This window comes from Sus scrofa, chromosome 2, assembly GCF_054392235.1.
Source record: "Sus scrofa isolate SSC_HxYL_T2T_F1_AM1 chromosome 2, Sscrofa_HxYL_maternal_Yorkshire_Landrace_v2.0, whole genome shotgun sequence".
Lineage (NCBI taxonomy): Eukaryota > Metazoa > Chordata > Mammalia > Artiodactyla > Suidae > Sus > Sus scrofa.
This window is the reverse complement of record NC_139384.1, coordinates 141,816,412-141,835,869: the sequence shown is the minus strand read 5'-3', so window position 1 is coordinate 141,835,869 and position 19,458 is coordinate 141,816,412. Positions and strand designations below refer to the sequence as shown.

The 19,458-nt window shown below is 36.7% G+C and overlaps 1 protein-coding gene across 1 annotated transcript in view; it reads left to right on the top strand.

The window, feature by feature from the left end:
- The window catches only part of FBN2 (fibrillin 2), a 220,192-nt gene that overhangs the window by 55,644 nt on the left and 145,090 nt on the right, over positions 1–19,458 (top strand). Inside the window, exons 6-7 of the mRNA XM_021084720.2 lie at positions 4,937–5,134; positions 12,580–12,705. Of these exons, the coding sequence (XP_020940379.2) occupies positions 4,937–5,134; positions 12,580–12,705 (324 nt within the window). The remainder of the gene's footprint in view (positions 1–4,936; positions 5,135–12,579; positions 12,706–19,458) is intronic.

The following is a 19,458-nucleotide window of genomic DNA, read 5'->3' as shown; positions in this document are numbered from 1 at the left end:
CATGGATAGCTGATGTATTGCTGTCACTGTTCCTAATTTCCCTCCTCCTCTGGGACTTTTTGGGGACACCTACTCTACTGACCTTACTGCTTTCTCCCACTTCTTCATCTGTCCTTTCACTCCTTTTCTCACTTCCCATCTCATCCAGAGTAGATTTCATGGTCTATATTTCAAAATGTGTATAATAGCACCTTATACCTCCTTGCCGTTCTGAATTTTTTTCACCTCTGACGGACAAAACCCTAACCCAGACAGACGGGTCCCACTGTAAGCTCATCTTGTTCATCCATCATAGAGAGGTGTTAGGTGTTACCTGGGAATCTACTGGCTTCCCTCTCCTAGTACCTGCAGCATCCATCTCGGCCTTTGAGATCTGATACCCCAGCCAACCTCTACCCAGACCTACTGTCTCACCTCCTGTTTCACAAAGGAAAGAGAAGGTGTCCAGGAAGACACTGTTCATTTTTCCTCTGCTATGTAAACATGCCTGCGTATCTCTGCAGCCTGTCTTCTCTCAGGTTACAAGAAGGCGTTTTTTTTCCTCCATGTCTAAGGATAACTCCTCCATACAAATTCTGGTTTCAGTCTTATCCTGACTCCTTTAGGGGTCTTATATGAGAAATTATTCTTTGTGGTAATCAGAAACCCTCTCTTTAGACTAGGTCCTTCCTACTGGCTTTATTTTTTGTTTCTTTGGTTGTTTTGTCTTGTTTTTGTTTATTGTTGGTTTTTTTTTTTGTTTGTTTGTTTTGCCACACCTGTAGCATGTGGAAGTTCCCTGGGGCGAGGGATTGGACCCACACCACAGCACTAACAATGCCAGATCCTTAACCTGCTTTACCACAGGAGAACTCCCCATTGGCTTTTAGAAATCCCTATCTCCTCTGCAAATCAAAATAAATAATACATTAAAAAATTAAAAACCAAAAAACTTTCTCGCTCATCCCCATATCCCCTGCAGACTTATTTTTGTCTTTACCTTCTGGAATCCTTTCCAAAGTTTATCTGTTTGTCCATACAACGATAATGCACATCTTTGGTTAGCTAGCACTGATTAGCATCTCTAGTTGTATTAAGAGGACTTGTGAAATACAGCAGAATTCTCAAATATATTCAATTGTATTTATTTAAAGTAAAATGGTGACATAGTTTATACTAATGAAAATAGAAAATATTAGGAAGGAGGTGGAGGAATTGAAACTCCCATTCATTACCGGTAGGAATATAAAATCGTGAAGTTATTTTGGAAAACTTTTTGACAGTTTCTTTAAAAGTTAAATATGCATTCACCATACAGCCCTGGAAGAGGCCACTCATTGGTTGGTTATGGGTATATTCACACAGTGGGATGTTATTCTTCAGTAGACAGGATGGAGATGTCATGGCATGGATGATCCTCGAGAACGTTACGCTAAACAAAAGACGCTAGACAAAAAAAGGTCAGATACTATATGATTCCATTTCTATGTTTGTCCAGAAAAAAAAAGACAGATTGGTAGTGGCCAAAAGATTAGTGGTTGGCTAGAGCTAGGGCTGAGCATGGCAGTCTTTTGGGAATAATGTCCATGTTCTAAAATTGGGTTGTGGTGATGGTAAAATTTAAGAAAAAAAATTTGACGGTTTTTTTTTTTTTTTTTTTTTTGTCTTTTGTCTTTTTGTTGTTGTTGTTGTTGTTGTTGTTGTTTCTTGGGCCGCTCCCGCGGCATATGGAGGTTCCCAGGCTAGCGGTTGAATCGGAGCTGTAGCCACCAGCCTACGCCAGAGCCACAGCAACGCGGGACCCGAGCCGCGTCTGCAACCTACACCACAGCTCACGGCAACGCCGGATCCTTAACCCACTGAGCAAGGGCAGGGACCGAACCCGCAACCTCATGGTTCCTAGTCGGATTCGTTAACCACTGCGCCACGACGGGAACTCCCAATGACGTTTTTGATGAGTGTGCTAATTGCAGTAATTACTTCATGGGAATAAAAGTGAAATTATGTAAAGTAAATTAATATGCTGTATTGCACTTAGAAACTCACAATAGTAGTATGTGTGTTTTACAGGGTGATTTTTAAGAAAATTTTCTTGGCCCTGTAGTGGTGAGGAAACTACCTGTTTCCAGCCCACTGATTCCAGCAGACCGGGTGTTAAGCAGGTCGCTCCTTTTATCCTTTGCTAACACACTGCAAGTATGTCCTTGACTATGAATAGTCCGCACAGTATTCAATAAGATTTTACTCACAGCGAAATCTTGATGAATGTATGGCCAATCATAACATTTAATTAAGCTCTTTAAGGATTCTTTGACTGTAATTAAAATGTTAGTAATGTCTGGGACAGAATGTTTTCATCTGATCAGGAAATTTAAATCTCTTTTCAATATCTAGTATTTGTTCATGTAGCACGTTGGTGATTCTGGAATCAATAGGCTACATTGTAAGCTTCAATTTTAAAGTAAACACTTGCGACCAGAAAGCAAACTGTAATCATACAAGAAAAGAGATTCAGCCTCATCTTTAAGGAAAATATAGGTAGAAGGAATAAGGAGTGGTAAGCTTTGTTCCCGGGGAAGGGGAGTCTGGGGTTGGCTTAATTAGGGCATTCAACATGAAAGGTCATTTGCAGAGGACAAACAGCTGTCCTTGTCCAGACATTCCTTTCCTCCAAGGAGACCAGACTAAGAGGATGTAATTTTAAGAAGGTGTTGTAGTTAGAAGGAAGGAATTTCTGACAAAGTGGTTTACGTAAGAATGAGATTATGAGAGGCTATGCAGACTTCTCTCTGGGTATCCTAAAAGTGTACAGAATATGAACATAGGTATATATGCATGGAACTGTTTAAGAAATAAGTGCTTTATGGTTGTAGTGAAAAATAGACTTTCCCCTACTTGTTCAGAAGTTGCCATAATTTATTGTAAAGTCTCATCTATATTTAAAATGGCAAAACAATGTGTTGTCTGAAAGACAATAGAGTAGGTTTTAAAAATTTACAACCTAGCAGTTTGTGGTGTGGGAAGCATGCTTATTTACAAGGTTGACATATCTACATGTATAATACAAAGATTTTCTTTTTCAGAAATGTGATTTGCAGCCAGCACATCTGTTGTTCTAATGAAAGGGATTAAAATGAACTATTTTTGTTGAAGTTCAGCTGCAGAATAACAGAATGTTAAACTGGCTTGTTAAAAAAGTTACCTATTTTAGATGTTGTTTCCTTTGTACTGAACTTTTAACACATTCTTTTCCTCTTTCTAACAAACCCCCACTCTTCATTAAAAAACAAATTTTATGTGGCTTTACATTGTATTTTTGTCATCCTGTAGCATCTAGATTACATCTAAGTTTTTCTAGTTTCACATTTTGCATGTTGAATTATATCCAAGTTTGATTTTTCCCAATAACAGTTTTTTGTAAAAATCTTAGCAACGTTATTGCCTATTTTTCCTTTGAATGTAACGTTGTTTTTTCTTTAAAAAAAAAAATCTAGAAATAAACTTGTTCTGACTTTTCCCTTCAAATGCAATTATGTCATTCACATTAAGTCTTATCAGGAAATACTGTTATCTTACATTCCTGAGAGTTAATAAACTGTAAGCATACAATCTTTGTAAAAAGGGGGAAAAACTTTTTCACATATTTCTATTGTAATTTTATAACAATTGTGGATCATTTAATTGGTCAGTCTTCGGGAAACTGACCTTTCTCTGATCTCCTGTGCCTTTCAAAACACAAGCAACAAATTAAAAACTCCTTAATGATTCAGTTCTGCTTAAAGGAACAAATATATATATTTGTTCTTGATCATCTTGATGGTCCGTTTAAGTAAATTATAGCAGGAAGAGCGACGTAGCAGAAATGCCTACCTTTCAAGTTTCTTGTAGTCTAGATCCATCCTTCTTAACTTTTAAGGTGTGTATGGACCCCCTGAATATCTTGCTAAGGGCAGTTTCTAGTTCACTGAGTCTGGGATGCGGTCTGTCTGCACTTCCAACCAGCTCCCAAGTGATGCATATGTTGTGGGTCCATAAACCACTTGGAGATGCAAGGATCATAATAGACTGCCCTCAATATTCCTAGAAGAGTCTGCCTACATGTCATATGTGACATATATTAACAGCTTTGCTAACATTTTTATCATCGTAACAGAGCTGGCCAATGCTACAACCATCTTCTAGAAAACAGAGATCCTGTAGTATGATCTTGGAAAGACGCCCCCACCTTGGGCTTTATTTGTACTGCCTTTCTAGCTGAGCTGCCCATAGAACTAAACAGATTGACAAGGAAACAGAAATCAAATTGTTAGAACTAAATGATTATAGACAGTCTAGACTGCCCAGATGTATGCGTGATATGGAAGGAGATGTCTTCATTGGTTTGGTTTGGTTTTCTGAACTCTTGACCACCTAGTCAGGGAAGACATTTTGCTAGGTGAAGGGAAGTCCTGAAAGCAGGTGTCATCAGGGCACGGATGGGGCATCCCTGTGGATGAGAGGGGAGTGCTGGAGCAAGAGGTGGCTGGGCTGTGGTGTTCTAAGGGACACGCCTCACTCTACCACTGTCATGCAAGGTGACAGGGCTAGCGTGGCCAGAACTTCCAACTTTTTAAGAAAAGCCAGAAATATAAATTTCATGCAGAATTTCCCAATTTAAAAATGTTGGCTACTCGGTTAAATTCTTTTTAAAACATCATGCAGGCCAAGAAAGCACATCTGTGTCCCAGACACAGCCCTTGAGCCACCCGTTTACAATGTCTAGGGTAGAATACATTGAAGTCTCATAATGTACTTCTCATTACTGAAACATTATGAATTTTCAAAATGAAACCCTTTGGCCTTTTGTTGTTCGACATTTTGATCAGAAGAAGCAGTCTGTTTTATGTATTTGGAGGTCCTGGTGTCAGATTGGTGTGTGATCCTAAAACCTGCCTTTCTGTCTTCTCCCGCATTCCAGATTACAGGACAGGCCCATGTTTCACTCAGGTCAACAACCAGATGTGCCAAGGGCAGCTGACAGGCATTGTCTGCACCAAGACTCTGTGCTGTGCCACCATTGGACGGGCCTGGGGCCACCCCTGTGAGATGTGCCCTGCCCAGCCTCAGCCCTGCCGTCGGGGTTTCATCCCCAACATCCGCACTGGGGCTTGCCAAGGTGAGTTAGCCCTCAGCCTGTGTGCACAGTCACACACACGTCTGGACTCCTTTCACCGCCCTGGGGGGATCTGCCACGGAGGATGGAAACCTTTCACCCGGTACTGTTCCCAAGAGGTGTGACCTGAGATGGCTTATCTTTGTTTTCCTTCTCAAGATTTTATTATCAAGTTTTTCAGACATGAAAATTTCAAAGAATTACATAATAAACATTCATATACCCATCATGTAAGATTCTACAGTTGACAGTTTGGTTTATTTTCTTTATCACATATCTCGCCTTCTATCCATCGCATTAGTTTTTTGAAGATCACCTAAAGGCATTGGTTCTTACAAAATGTAAGGTCTTTCTAAAGTTAGCGACATTTGCATGAGCTTATAGTACATTGTTCTCAAACTAGAGATGGCTTACCTTTTAGCCACCTAGTAGTTGTTTTGCAATTCTTGACACAAATGGAGAAGAAAGACATGAAAAACTAGGGAAAAGCTTAAAAATACAATTTAAAATATTTAATACAGTCAAAGGGTAAGACATTCCAGGTCTTCATCCAGATGGGACTGCACAATCTCCACTACAGCTCCTCAAACTATGCATTTACTCCGTAAATACTCACATAACACATTTTTTCTCTCTTTCCAGTATCAAAATATCAGAACTTGAACCCAGGTGACAGGGAGAAATGATCTGCCCAGTATTGCTACTAATAATGTCTTCAGAGACAAAGTATGACCTCCATCCATGACTGCAGTTACTCCTGAGCTTACATTCTGTTACCATCTTGGCTCCAGGCAATCAATCTTCCCAGCCACATCCTGACACACATTTTATGTATCAGGGCTAGACTGGGACCCCGAGGAGCCTACAACCATCAATTTTAACCCACATAGCTGAAAATTGTTATATATTTACTGAATGATTACTTTAATTAATTTTTCAGCCACCATGATTCTTACCCTTTTTTGGCAACTTCTTTGATATCAGATAGATTAAACCATTTTTAGAACTTGGGACAGAGTGCTGTAATGAGTTTTTAGATGGCAGTAGGATTACAGAAAAGTGGAAAATTACTTCTGTATTATTCACAGAAGTGATATTATTTGTATGTAAGACATGGACCTCAGGTTTATTTGTTATAATTAAGTCGTATACAAAGCTAGATCAGAAATCTTTCAAGTTATGTTAGTAACCAGTATCAGAGGTATAAGTGTTACCTCTTCAGCCCATGGAAATAGTTACTGCAGAAAGCCAGGTAAGCATCCTAAAACTCCAATGAGAACAAATTTGGGGAGCCTGTATATAACCTCAGGGTATTGAATAATCAAATACGAGTGCACTGCATAATTTGATAAAAATGTATCTGTGATAGTGGCCTCCCAAGATTTTTGTTAGTTTTGTAGTTTTATAAAAGATAGTTTTAAAAAATGGTCTGTAACTGCACTTTTCGGATCAGAACTTCTGGATATCCAAGAGATGACCATGTGACTCAACAGATGAGCAGCTTTATATTTAACTGCATATAAAAGCTTTGTCACCTGTGTGGATTTAGAATGGTTGTGTGAGTGTTTTGTCTCTCACAACCAATATGAAGATGGGGTTCAATGTCATTTTTAGTCTGTTATTTATATGGGTAATAAAATTCCAAATGGTTGATATGACTAATGATAGGACTAGAGTTTCCTGATAAAGCAATAGTTTTTTTCTATAGAAGATACACTACACTGTATAGTGCATAATACTTATTGTACTACATAGAGTTCCCAGATTAGATAAAGATTACTGCATAACTTATTTATGTAGATTACTATTAAAAAGAAAATTCTGTATAGATCCACTAGGTTAATACTGAGTAGATTTTTACATAATACTTTTTGTTTATTCTATAGTGCTTATCCCCTTCTCATACATTTGCTTGTTTTTTGTCTTTATCGATTTTACTGTCCCCCAGCTACAACAGTAAGCTCCATTTGGGGAGAAATCTGATGTATTCACTAATGTCTGTGAGGCATTTAAAACAGTGTCTAACATGCAGTAGATACTCAGTAGATATCTTTTGAATTAATAAATGAAATTGAAGTTAAAATACTTCCCCAAAACACTGTTTCATAGAAATGGTCCAGGTTGTAAACACTCTTAGTGACTCTCCTCATCTTCTGTATTTGTACTTAGGCTTTTTTTTTTTAACCTTGATACTTTGTCAGAGAGGCCTAGTTTTTCTGAGGACATTGTGAAAAATGTGTGATCTGATTTCAAACTTCCTGAATGTCCTTCAGGATTTAGTAATGTCTGAAGTCTAGTTTATTGGGTTTTGTTTATGCAACAAGGATAAGTTTTAGGCTCCATTTGCCTTAAAATATAATAGATTAATACAGCAACAGGAGCAAAATGAAATTTGCCACATGGTTAAAATGTCTGGGAAAGCAAGTTTTAAAAGTTCTGCTTTATTTCAGAATCATGGCATCGTAAGAAAGTTCTCAATTAAATAAAACCGACCCTCAGTTCAGGCTATTTTAAGACCACATCTTACTATGATTTCATTTTTCCCTTTAAATTTCTAGACTGTTTCCCAAATACTCTGTCAAATTAATTTGGAAGATAATAGGGCATGAAAGAACAAGATAATAAAACATGATATATACATGTCATACTTTTTTTTACAATAGTGATCTTTTTTAATAGAGTAATTGAAAATTTTTATAGAGTTAAAAATAAATTCAAGCTGCATAAATGATAACTGTAAATAGCATAATATTGGTTCTAAAACATGGTTTATATTAGCTGAGGGAGGACACTTCTGAAGTTTTAAACATAATATTATCCGGTAGCTGATGCAGTTAGTAAATTATTTCTCTATGGCTTAAGAAGGAATAAATATGATCTGGCAATAAACAATAAATAACTGTGGAAAATGAGGGCCAATGGAAAATTAAGATGATACTTTTAAAAAATTAAACAGTGAGGAAACTAGTAGATTTTTAAACTTTTGACTGTTGCTGTCAAGACCTCTGGATTTAAATAAGCAGTTTCAGAAGAGTATATACCTTCCTCAGGTGCTCTGAGGTCAATCCTAAGGACTCTTGACTCTTCCCATTCTGAGAGCATTTCGGTTCCAGCCCTTATGCCTAAGACTAATCCACATTTAATCTTATATATTTTTCCTTTTATTAAACAGTAAAGGACCAAAGTTGGCTCTCATAGGCCTTCAAACTCAAGCTAGCATAAAGTGAGTGTATGAAAGGTATAAAAAGTTACATTAAGCCCTTTCCCAAGAATGTTTGCAAATTTTAAATAAATATGTCATAAACCGTCACATGCATATGTTGTATTTTTTTTAACACAAAGAAGTTCTTTTAAAATCTTTACCGTCTTCAGTTCACTCTGTGTAGAAGGATATTTTATTTTAGATTAATACTTGACTGTGGATCTTTTAGATTTTCAGATAATCAGTGTATATTTAAAAAAATTTTAAATGTATTGACATTTGCATGACTATTAATTTATGTTACTTGATTTTTAGAAATTAGGCTTTTAAACTATTTCAGACATTTCAGAACTAGAAATACCGCAGAAGAAATGTGCTCATTTAAATCCTTCTTTTGCTTTATCAGAGGCAATATTAATAGACTGATGCTGGGCCTCTGCTCTCTTCCAAGCCATGTGAGAGGCATGGCAGTTCTGACCTTTGTGACAGAGTCAGGACCTAGCTAGGACACAGGACAGGGACTTAAAGAAACAGCAAAAGAAACAGCAGTACAGACCCTAAATCAGTTCCTGCAAAACAAGTAGTGTGTGTCACGGAATTAATGTTCAGAAATATTTAATTCTGTTACTCAGACTACACAGGAATCATGGAGAGAAGCTGAATCTTAGCTGAAATCAGGCAGGCACGGCTAGTCCTCAGTTGTAGGTGTGTGGCATCCGGCGTTGCCATGAGCTGCAGTGTAGGCTGGCAGCTGCAGCTCCAATTATTCGACCCCTATCCTGGGAAATTCCATATGCCACAGGTGTGGCCCTTAAAAAAAAAAAAAAAAAAAAAAAAAAAAAAAGCAGATGCTGCTTCAGGCAGTATTCCCTATATAGAGGTTTTCAAACCAACCTCTTCCTCTTGCCTCTCCCCACTCTTGCTTCAGCACCAAACAGTCCCATTTTAAGAAAGGGCTTATGTATAAAAACTGAAAAAAGAGAAAGGAATATAAGGAAAAGCCCGCAGAACATGCTTCATAGAAGAATTACCCAATAACCACAAAATTCATACACTTTTTTATCTCAAGAAATCATAAATAAGGTGGTTCTTAACAGGTGCTCAGAGGAGTGTTAGAGTTCAGCAAAGACAGCGTGAGCCACGTAGTGCATTGGTGGTACTTGAGAAAGAAACTCAAGGAGGGTTTGAAACTTTACCTAATGAAAGGCAAATAAAATAGTGCGTCTATGCATACCAGCATACCTAAAGCTGAAAAAAATCAGTGACAAAGGGGAAGGTTGAGGAAATCACAAGTTGGAATGTCAGAGGACAATTAGAAGGCATACAAGTTCACTAAGAAAGAGAAGATAATCTTGCAGGCCCACTGAGACGGAATAACAAAGTATCGTTTTTAAAGGGTGTATCCTAACTATCTCCTGCTTCTCTAGAGCAACTCACAGACCAGAAAACCAATCATATGCAGTGTTCACAAACTCCTGACTTTGCTTTATATTTAGATAAAAAATACTTTAGTTGCTCTATAAAGAATCAACTCGGGGTCGGGGGGGAACGGTGCAGAGTGGAAACATACAGACAAAAATCAGAAGTTTCCTGCAATAGTCCAGGCGATGTATGATGGAGCATGAAACCAGACTAGAGGCAGAGGGCGAAGATTTGAGATCTATTTAGGAAGTAAGCACTTGTTACTGATGGGATGACGTGAGACAAGAGGGAGATGCCGAGTTTATCTCTTAGGTTTCTGACTTTGACATCAGGATAAATGATGATGACATTTGTTGAGATAAGGAAGACTGGGACAGAACCATGCTCTGTTCTTTTTATTTCACGTTGAGAGTCCTGCAGGTAAAAAGATACCATTAGGCACCAATCATGCACTATTAATATATTGTTAGGAATTGGTCCTCAGTTCCCACAGATATAAAGTGAACCATTTTTATACGCCTGTGGCCCTGCACGTAACTTTTTCACATTTTAATGTCAGCTAAAAACAACATACCATCTAATACTAATTTATATAATAAAATCAGCTGAATCTCTTAGGACAAGTTTATTTGGAGATGTTGGAGAATAAAAGAGTTCATACACTAGACTTACTATTGCTTTGTTACATTGTTTATGACCTTAATAGACATAGATTGCAGTGATTACATAAAGTTTACATTTCGAAAGATTTGGCTCTATTCTGTAAAAGCCTTACATGTGATTTGAAGTTATCCAACATTTAAAGAAGTTATAAGTTTGTGCTTGAATTGAAGGGAGGAACAGAAACATGTCTGTATAATTTGAACCATGGAAAACTAATCAGACTTAGTAATTCCTTATGCTAGCACTTGGAGAGGTAGAAAAGTCTTGCATAACTTGGAGGTCTGAGCACTGCTTACTTCTTTTTTTTTTTTTGGAGAGAGCACTCGTGTGCATTTCTAGGTTCATGTTGGTTATTTCTAGAAACCTTCAGATTTTTCTCTTTTATTTTAATGGCTGACTTGATCTACCTAAAAGTATTTAATTCTATAGAGCTACATAGTCTAGGTTTTATTTATTTTTTATAGGAAAGTACTTTTTAGGCAATGACAAAATAAACCCTGTAAAGTCAGTTTGCTTTCTCCTTTGAAAAAATTACTGACTCTACTAAATATGTAGACAAAGTTTTTATGAATAGTATTGAGGGATTTATTGGTTTGGCTTCATTTTTCAGCTTATCCCAAGATATTCTTTCTCGGATTTATCTTCCAGGAAAAGAGGCTTCTAGGGATATTTTATACCACACTGTAATAAGGGTGGAAATGTAGTACATTCTTAAAATAATGCAGTTGGAAATGTTGAAAATTAAACTGTTCAGGGTATAAACCTCTTGTCGTTATATTTCATTCTAGTTGCGTTTTGTTTGGATCAGATATCCTTTAATAAGACAATGAAATTGACTTTAATTTTAGGGTAAAAATACTGTGGACTATTGCAACTGGTTTTACAGATAGTTAAGAGTGAGGAAGAAATAAGAATGCTGAGCTCTTTCATAGGCTTAAATCTAACAATACATGAAGATACACCAAACTTGTGGGTTTTTGGAAAAATAATAGGGTAAGTCAATATATATTGACATAAAATGCATCCACAAAATATTTTTTAATGAGAAAATGCAAGACGCAGAGCAACACCTGTAGTGTGAGCTTATTCTTGTTAAAGAAGAGGGCTACCACTCTTAAAATTGTGGAAGTCTAAAAAGAACAGACTAATAACTTTTGTCAATGGTTATCTCTTTAATTTTCTATATTTTTCCTTCATCTTTAATGATGATTACCTTTTACACAGAAATTAATACAAATTTACATAGAAGTAACATGAATGATTCAGAAACCCTAAGTAAAAGGATTTTTTCTCAGTCTCCTATAGTGTGTTAGCTATAGTTTTTTGTACAGCCCCTTCATCAAGTTGAGAATTTTTAAATGGTGAATGAGTGTTGAATTTTGTCATTGCTTTTTTCACATCTATGAGTTCATCATGTAATCTCTTCCTTAATCTGTTAATATGATCAATTGATTTATGTTTGAATGTTGAAGCAGCCTTAAATTCTTGGGATGAACTCCACTTAGTCGTAATGTGTTAACTTTTAATATATTCCTCAAGTTGATTTGCTAATAACTTTGTGTGACTGTTTCAAAAAGATAGTGTTTTCTTGATTTCATGATGTCTTTGTCTGGCTTTGCTTTCAAGGTGCTGCCAGCTCAATAAAATGGGCTCTTCTCATTACTGTCTGAATTTGTGGACAGCTAATATTGTTTGTTGTTAAATATTCGCAAGAATTTAAAAACAAAGCCACTTAGGCATGAAGTTTTCTTTGGGTACAGATTTTCAAGTAGGAGTTAAGTTTCATATCATCTTGGGGTTGACAGTACGAATTCATTTGTTCATCTGGGGTGGGACGAAGTGGAGGGGGGCTGCGTAGCTGTCACCAAAAGAGTGAGCACCCTAAAAAGCAGTCTGCAGCAAATCAAAGCAAGGGCTTGGTTGTCTACAGAACAATATGGGTGGACTTTCGCAACAAAATTCTAGAAGAAAAAACTCAAACAAAATGAGATCTTGAAAACATTCCATTAAAAACATATGCATACAAAGGGGTCCTGACTCCCCTCACCCCTTTCTTTTGAGAACGAGTGAATTTCTTCTACACATTAAAATATGTATGGATAGATACATAGCTACTCTGGAAGTCAGTGCTGTGTGTATTGAAAATACGTCCTTCTTGCAGATGTTGATGAATGCCAGGCTATTCCTGGGATATGCCAGGGAGGAAACTGCATCAATACAGTGGGCTCTTTTGAATGCAAATGTCCTGCCGGGCATAAGCAGAGTGAAACTACTCAGAAATGTGAAGGTGAGTGTCACTCTTTTGATGGACATGTCTTAAATGTTGACTTTGAATCCAAGAGAAACATGGCTTTGTTTTGAATTTTGGAGAATTTGATCATAATTATAATTATTTATTTTAATATGAAAGTGAAGGAATAACCTTGGAGTAGTTTTGTACTTGCTTGTGTATTTAATGGGTTTGATTTGGAAAAAGAGTCAATTATCATTTTACACCTGGTTTATTATCTCAGTTCCTGTGTTTTGAGAAGGGGACTAATCCAGCCACGTAACGTTTTTTTCCCTAATAAGGTAGTTTTCTATTTCACTCGTGAGATTATATCAGACATTAAAATTGGGTAAAGAGAAGTTCAAGTGAAATACAGTATCAGGTGTAAAATGATGCATTTGTTTGGTACTCTGTCATATATTTTAAATAAATATTTTCCTTTTTGTATTGAATAATACTGCTTGGCTGGCCACCAAATTTTGACTGGCAACCAAAATAAAAGCAATCATAATTGACTCAAGGAGGATTTGGAAATTACAACAACAGGTAATCTTAGTCAAATAAAGATGCGAAAAACACTAATAATTTATGGAATATGAGTTTGGGATTATATTGAAATGTAAATTCAGCATTCCTCACATAGAATAAATTCACTTGTTATACTTATCTGTCATTGAAAGCTTTATCATTGTTATGAAATTCAAGAAGCTTATGGAGTTCCCTTTGTGGCTCAGCGGAAACAAATTTGACTAGTATCCATGAGGATGCCGGTTCGATCCCTGGCCTCGCGCAGTGCTTAGTGGGTTAGGGATCCAGCATTGCGGTGAGCCGGTGAGCTGTGGTGTAGGTTGCAGACGTGGCTTGAATCCGGAGTTGCTGTGGCTGTGACGTAGGCCAGCAGCTGCAGCTCCCTTTTGACCACTAGCCTGGGAACTTGCATATGCTGCTGGTATAGTCCTAAAAAAAAAAAAGAAGAAGAAGAAACTTCCAAGTATATCTAGCTTTAATGAACATGGAGATTTAGAAACTTTTGAGGCTTCTGGTAGTATTGAAGTATAATGTTTATCTTTTCAATAATTGTATCACTTTATTTCAACTAAAATTATTTTCTAAAAACAACAGAGTATATATCTTTTCTCACTTTTGTTATATAAGTATTCTCATCTATTCAGAGTTCAAAAAAATGTTCTAGAGATTTGTTTTAGCCAGTCTAGCTTATCTGAGGTGGAAAAATATGTCTGGAAAATTCATTAATCTGAACCTCTTCCATAGGCCAACGAGGGTCTTAAGTGGGAGCATTTTTCAAGTTCAGTACACTGAGTTTGGTAGTGCTAATAAACTAAAAGGAAGTGCTAATAAACTAAAAGGAAGTGTCATAATTACTTCCTGTGAAAAAAGTGCTAATAAACTAAAAGGAAGTGTCATAATTACTTCCTGTGAAAAAAGTGATCATAAGTTCATTTAGGCTGTTTACCTTCGATACCTAAACTCGTCTTCCGATGTATGTAATTTTGTGTTCCTTCCCTTTCCAAAAGGCAGTATTTGGGGTTCTTTTTTGTTGCTTGCTTATAAAAATTAGGTCTCTCTCTGTAGACAAGAAAGTGGAAAAAGTCAAATCTAGAGTTTAGCTATAGTCCCAAACAGGAACAGTGAAACTGTTTCACTAGACAAGAAGTAGCATATGTATTACAGAGCCTGAAACATGGAATTGGACCAAAGAATTGGGGGTCTGCAAGGCGTCTGGGTAACTACGCTGCTGTTTCCTTGCTCCTTTTTGTGTATTTTCCCTCCTGCTTCGAGGTGTTGATTCTGTTGCTCAACCTTTTGTCACTTCCTTTTGCTTTTTATTTCTGGAATAATATCCAAACTAGATCCAAGGGTGGTGGACTTAGGAACAAAGACAGTGTTTGATTCTAGGTGAGAAGGCAGAGCCACTGACCGATGAGAGTGGTTGTGACATTTCCATTAATCATCCAACAATGTATTGCTTCTTAGTTGAAAATGGAACGAGCCTTTTCTCCGTTTCGTCAAAACAACATATAGAGCCAAGACAGAGTTGGGAGAAAGACAGTGAAGCTCTTTATTCACACTCGTCTATGTTTTTTAGGAAAGGGGGCTCTTGATGTAAAGTAGGCACCACCCAGAGCCCTGAATCCAGTCGTCTCTTTTCTTATTTCCTGCCCAGGCAGCCAAGTCCATTTAACCAGTGCCCAGAAAAAATTGTGTGATTTCATGTTTGAGATCAGTGGGAAACAGCAAAATTGGAAGACATGGTGATGAGAATTTGAAAACTAAAGACTTTATGAAGCCTCTATTTTGTGTCTAAGTCATATTTACTTGGATAGGTCTTAAAAGCGAGTTATTATCACTTGTATTTGGGACATACTATTTCTTTATGTAAAAGATCAACTGGTATTTCTTTATATAACATTACTTAATGTAATTGGCAGCATATTGTGTATGGAAAGACTGAAACTATTGCTATACTCAATTACAGGTTTTGAATTATAGTCAGGGTAGATATAATTTATTTCATGTTAGTATAAAAATGTTGTCGTAAAGTTAGTATTTGTTCTGAATAAAAATATAGTGATAGCAATTACTTTTGACCAGCTATCAAAGGTTGAGATATTTTTATTTTTATGTGAATTACAATGGATATAAAATACAGCAGTATTTAAGATTTGCTTTTAAATGATACCCTTCCTATTTCCTTTATAGCACATTTTATATTTCTGTTCATATGCCAATGAAATTCTCCAAAGAAATCTTTTTAAACTTGTAAGTTATTAGGTCCGTTCAGAAATATGAAAGATAATTCCAGAGCTTTGGGTCTGTGATTAGGGAAATGATGGTAGCATTAACAAGAAATTGTAAAGTCAGCTTAATAATTTTAAAAAATTGTGTTATTGATTTTTGTGTGTGTGTGTATTTATTGACCATCTCACTTCAGCACTTGAGTAAGATCCTTGAGGACAAAAACTCTGTCTCACTTCATGGTGTATTACAGAGCCTGAAAAAGTTCCTGGTATATATAGGCTACAGTGATTTATTGGGAACAGGACATATAATAAGTTAATTTCTTTGACTGGGGTTGAATGTCCAAAAAGAAAGGAAAATATGGAGCCAGAGTTGATACTGTATTTGGAAAGAGGCCAGTGATCTTTGTCATGGGTGCTGTCCCTTCATTGGACTTTTTTTTTTCTTCACTTTCTTAATAATCTTATTTATTCTAGTTGTGATTCAAAGTCCAAGAGCATAAACAGTAAATGCAACTTGGCATTTTTAGATTTTTGTGTTATTGTCCCTCTTTGGTCTCCTGCAGGTAAGGTTTCTGAGGTCAGAGGTCTTTGCTATTTAAAAGAAAGAACTGATCTTTTTGCTCATTGGAATGTCTTATTAACTAAAATCTTATCATAAAAGTCTTGTGCTGAAAGTGTGAATTTGAATATAAGTTATACTAAAATTGAAAAAAAATGGTGAGGGAATATTCACCTCGTAATTTAATATTTGAAACTCACGACTCGCTATCATTGAGGCTCGTTTTTTTATCGTTGATCAGGCAGACTCTCTTTTGAATTCTTTGTGGGATTCTTTTTTTTTTTTTTTCTTGTGTTCAGATACAGGCCACTGTCCAAGCTGTAAATCTGAGGGCAAGGCAGAAGGAATATATGTTTTTCTGTGAGTGCATGTGTCTTTTGTGTGTGTAAAAGAACCAGTTATTTTCCCCAGTCACTAAGTTAGTATCCCAGATTCAATAAAACCTCTCATGTCTACTAAATTCCTGTCTTATTTCTCCTGGGCCAGTTTGGCTACAAAATCTTTCCCTAATTCTGTCATGCAGTGAGCAAAATCATTCTTTGGTTAAGTACACTATTTCCTCACATTCAAAGACAAAGTTGTTTTAGTTATTTACTCTTCAAAGATTCACTCATCTAAATGTCTGTTTAAATGATGAAGAAAAGCAGAACACATCAGTGTGATATGAAATGGTATATCAGAATACTGTCCACATTTTTCTTTGCTATAGTGCAATATGCTATTTTGAATTTCAGTCCACTTGGATAAAGCACAAGTAGGTACCAAATGTCCTTGCATGATCCCTCCTTCCAGACTATACCTTCTCTGACATTCCTTGAGCTAGTTATTCTTTCCTGGCTTAAGAGGAAGGCAGGAAAACAGCATCATTGTAATGGAAAGTTTCCCTTCAGTGGCTCTTTACATGTCAAATAGTTGTTTGCAATTTTTCTGAAGAGTCCTCAGCTTTGTTCCATTACTATAGCATTTAGCTGTTTGAGATGTGTGACAACAAATATATTTATTTATGCTCATGAAACTCATGAAACTTTTTGGCACGGTATCCTTAGCCGCTGTTCCAACTCTGCTTTGATAAACCATGGAAAATAAACGTCTGTGCTAAACTGAAAAGTACTTGCTTTTACTCATAGGACCAAAACAAATAATAAATAAACTCATTGACTCTTTCCCAAAAGGAAAACTACCTATTAAAATTGAGATTCAAGTAAAGGAATTGTAAATGTTGGAAAACTTTTTAGGTCTTTAATTTTAAAAAACCCACAAAACTATCATCTTTTAAATCTTTTTAAAAAGAAATTTACAGCACCATAGGTAAAACAAATCCCCTCTCCTTTAAAAAAGAAAGTCCAGGCTGCTAAACCCAAACCTATTCTCTGCTCCCGTAACAAATAAGATATTCCTCTATCACAACATTTTGTACATTGCATTATAATTATTTTTTGTCTGAGTTGACCCACAGATAATATGCACCAAAATAATATATTAAAAAAAACTAGTATTGATGGAGTATTTAGTATTTTTGATTATACTTGAAGCACTTTACCTGGGTTTTCTTTCTCTATCTTTTTTTTCTGTCTTTTTGTCTTTTTGCCTTTTCTAGGGCCACACCCGCGGCATATGGTAGTTCCCAGGCTGTAGCTGCTGGCCACAGCCAGAGCCTATACCACAGCTCACGGCAACACCGGATCCTCAACCCACTGAGCGAGGCTCAGAATCGAACCCGCAACCTCACGGTTCCTAGTCGGATCCGTTAGCCTCTGAGCCACGACGGGAACTCCCCTACCTGGGTCTTCTTATTAAATCATAATGCAGTGCTGTGAGGTTGGTTACTGATATTAACCCACTTTACGGAAGAAGAGATTGAGGCACAGAGAGGCTAAGTAACTTTTGTGAGGTTTAAAGGTAGGGAGCTGTGGAGTCAGGGTTCCAACCTGCCAGGTTCATTCCAGAGCATTTGCTCTCAGCAAACAAAGGTGGGTGACCACGCAGCACACACTCGCAGTCCGTTACGTGGTAGTGCCCTGCAACTCAGCAAGGTCAGAGTCAGACCCATTTCAGTGACTCTGACACCAGCTCTGGCATTTCTATTATATTTCCTATTTATTAAAATGAAGGTTTAGTGCATACCACTGTGCTAAATAACATAATCCATTCTCTGTGGTTTTAGAATTGAAATGGCAGGTGAAGGACAGCAAAAGTAAGGATAAGTGGAACTGAATTAATTCTGTCTTTATCCATAGAAGGGCGTCGGTAGCGGAAATCTATGTAAATGAACTATAAAAGAGGAAGTGGTCAGGGCTAAACTCCATCTTCTGGGTTACTCCTGAGGTCTCTTCCATGAGGCTTTGGGCTCATGATACAGATTAAGATATATAGGAGAAACAAAGAATCTGCTTTTCCATATCTTTTTTTGGGGGAGGGGATTTTCAAATTTACAATTTATTTACATTTCCCCAAAGCACTAAGCACTACCCATCTTTTTCAATCGAAGTATAATCGGTTCACTATATTATGCTAGTTTTAGGTGCACAGCATCATGATTCAATATTTTTATAGATTATACTCAACTTAAAAAGTGATTACAAAATAATGGCCATATTTCCCAGTGTTGTACAGTATATCCTTGTTGCTTTTCTGCTTTATACATAGTAGTTTGTATATCTTGTTGTACAGTATATCCTTGTTGCTTTTCTGCTTTATACATAGTAGTTTGTATATCTTAATCCCCTACCCTATATTGCCCCTTCCCTCTCCCCAATGATAACCACAAATTTTTTCTCTATATCTGAGTCTGTTTCTGTTTCTCTTTTGCTCTGTACATTTGATTTATTTTTTAGATTCCACATATAAGTGAAAACATTCAGTATTGGTCTTTCTCTAACTCATTTTGCTAGGGATAATATTTCTAAGTCCATCCAAGTTGTTGCAAATGGCAGAAATTTTCTTTTTGTGGTTAATATTCCATTATATATATATACATCCATATAATATTCCATATATGTATGTCATATCTTCTTTATCCATTATATGTTGATGGACACTTCAATTGCTTCTATTATCCTAGCTAAGGAAACTTTACCTACTCTTAAGTACAGCGTTATCCTGGCTACAGCCTTCAATATTCAAACTTATTTTTAAGGCATATTTTTAAAAGTGATGAAGCCTGTAACAACCTAAACTCCTCCTTGGGAAGAGGATTATTTCTGGGCAATGCCAACACAATGGCATAGTTTGCTAAAGCTTGTCTTCTGAAGCTAACCTGACCTTAGCTCCCAGCCTTCCCCTTTCCAGCCATACCCTCTCCCTTAGAAGCAAAATGATGAATTTTTTAACATAGGATAATAATGGTAACTTTAATGGACTCTAGCTTTGAGAATAAACTTGTCTCATTTTGCCATGGTTTCCTATGTGTGCTAAGCAGAAATGACATCCAGCAGGGTCACTGTATTTTCA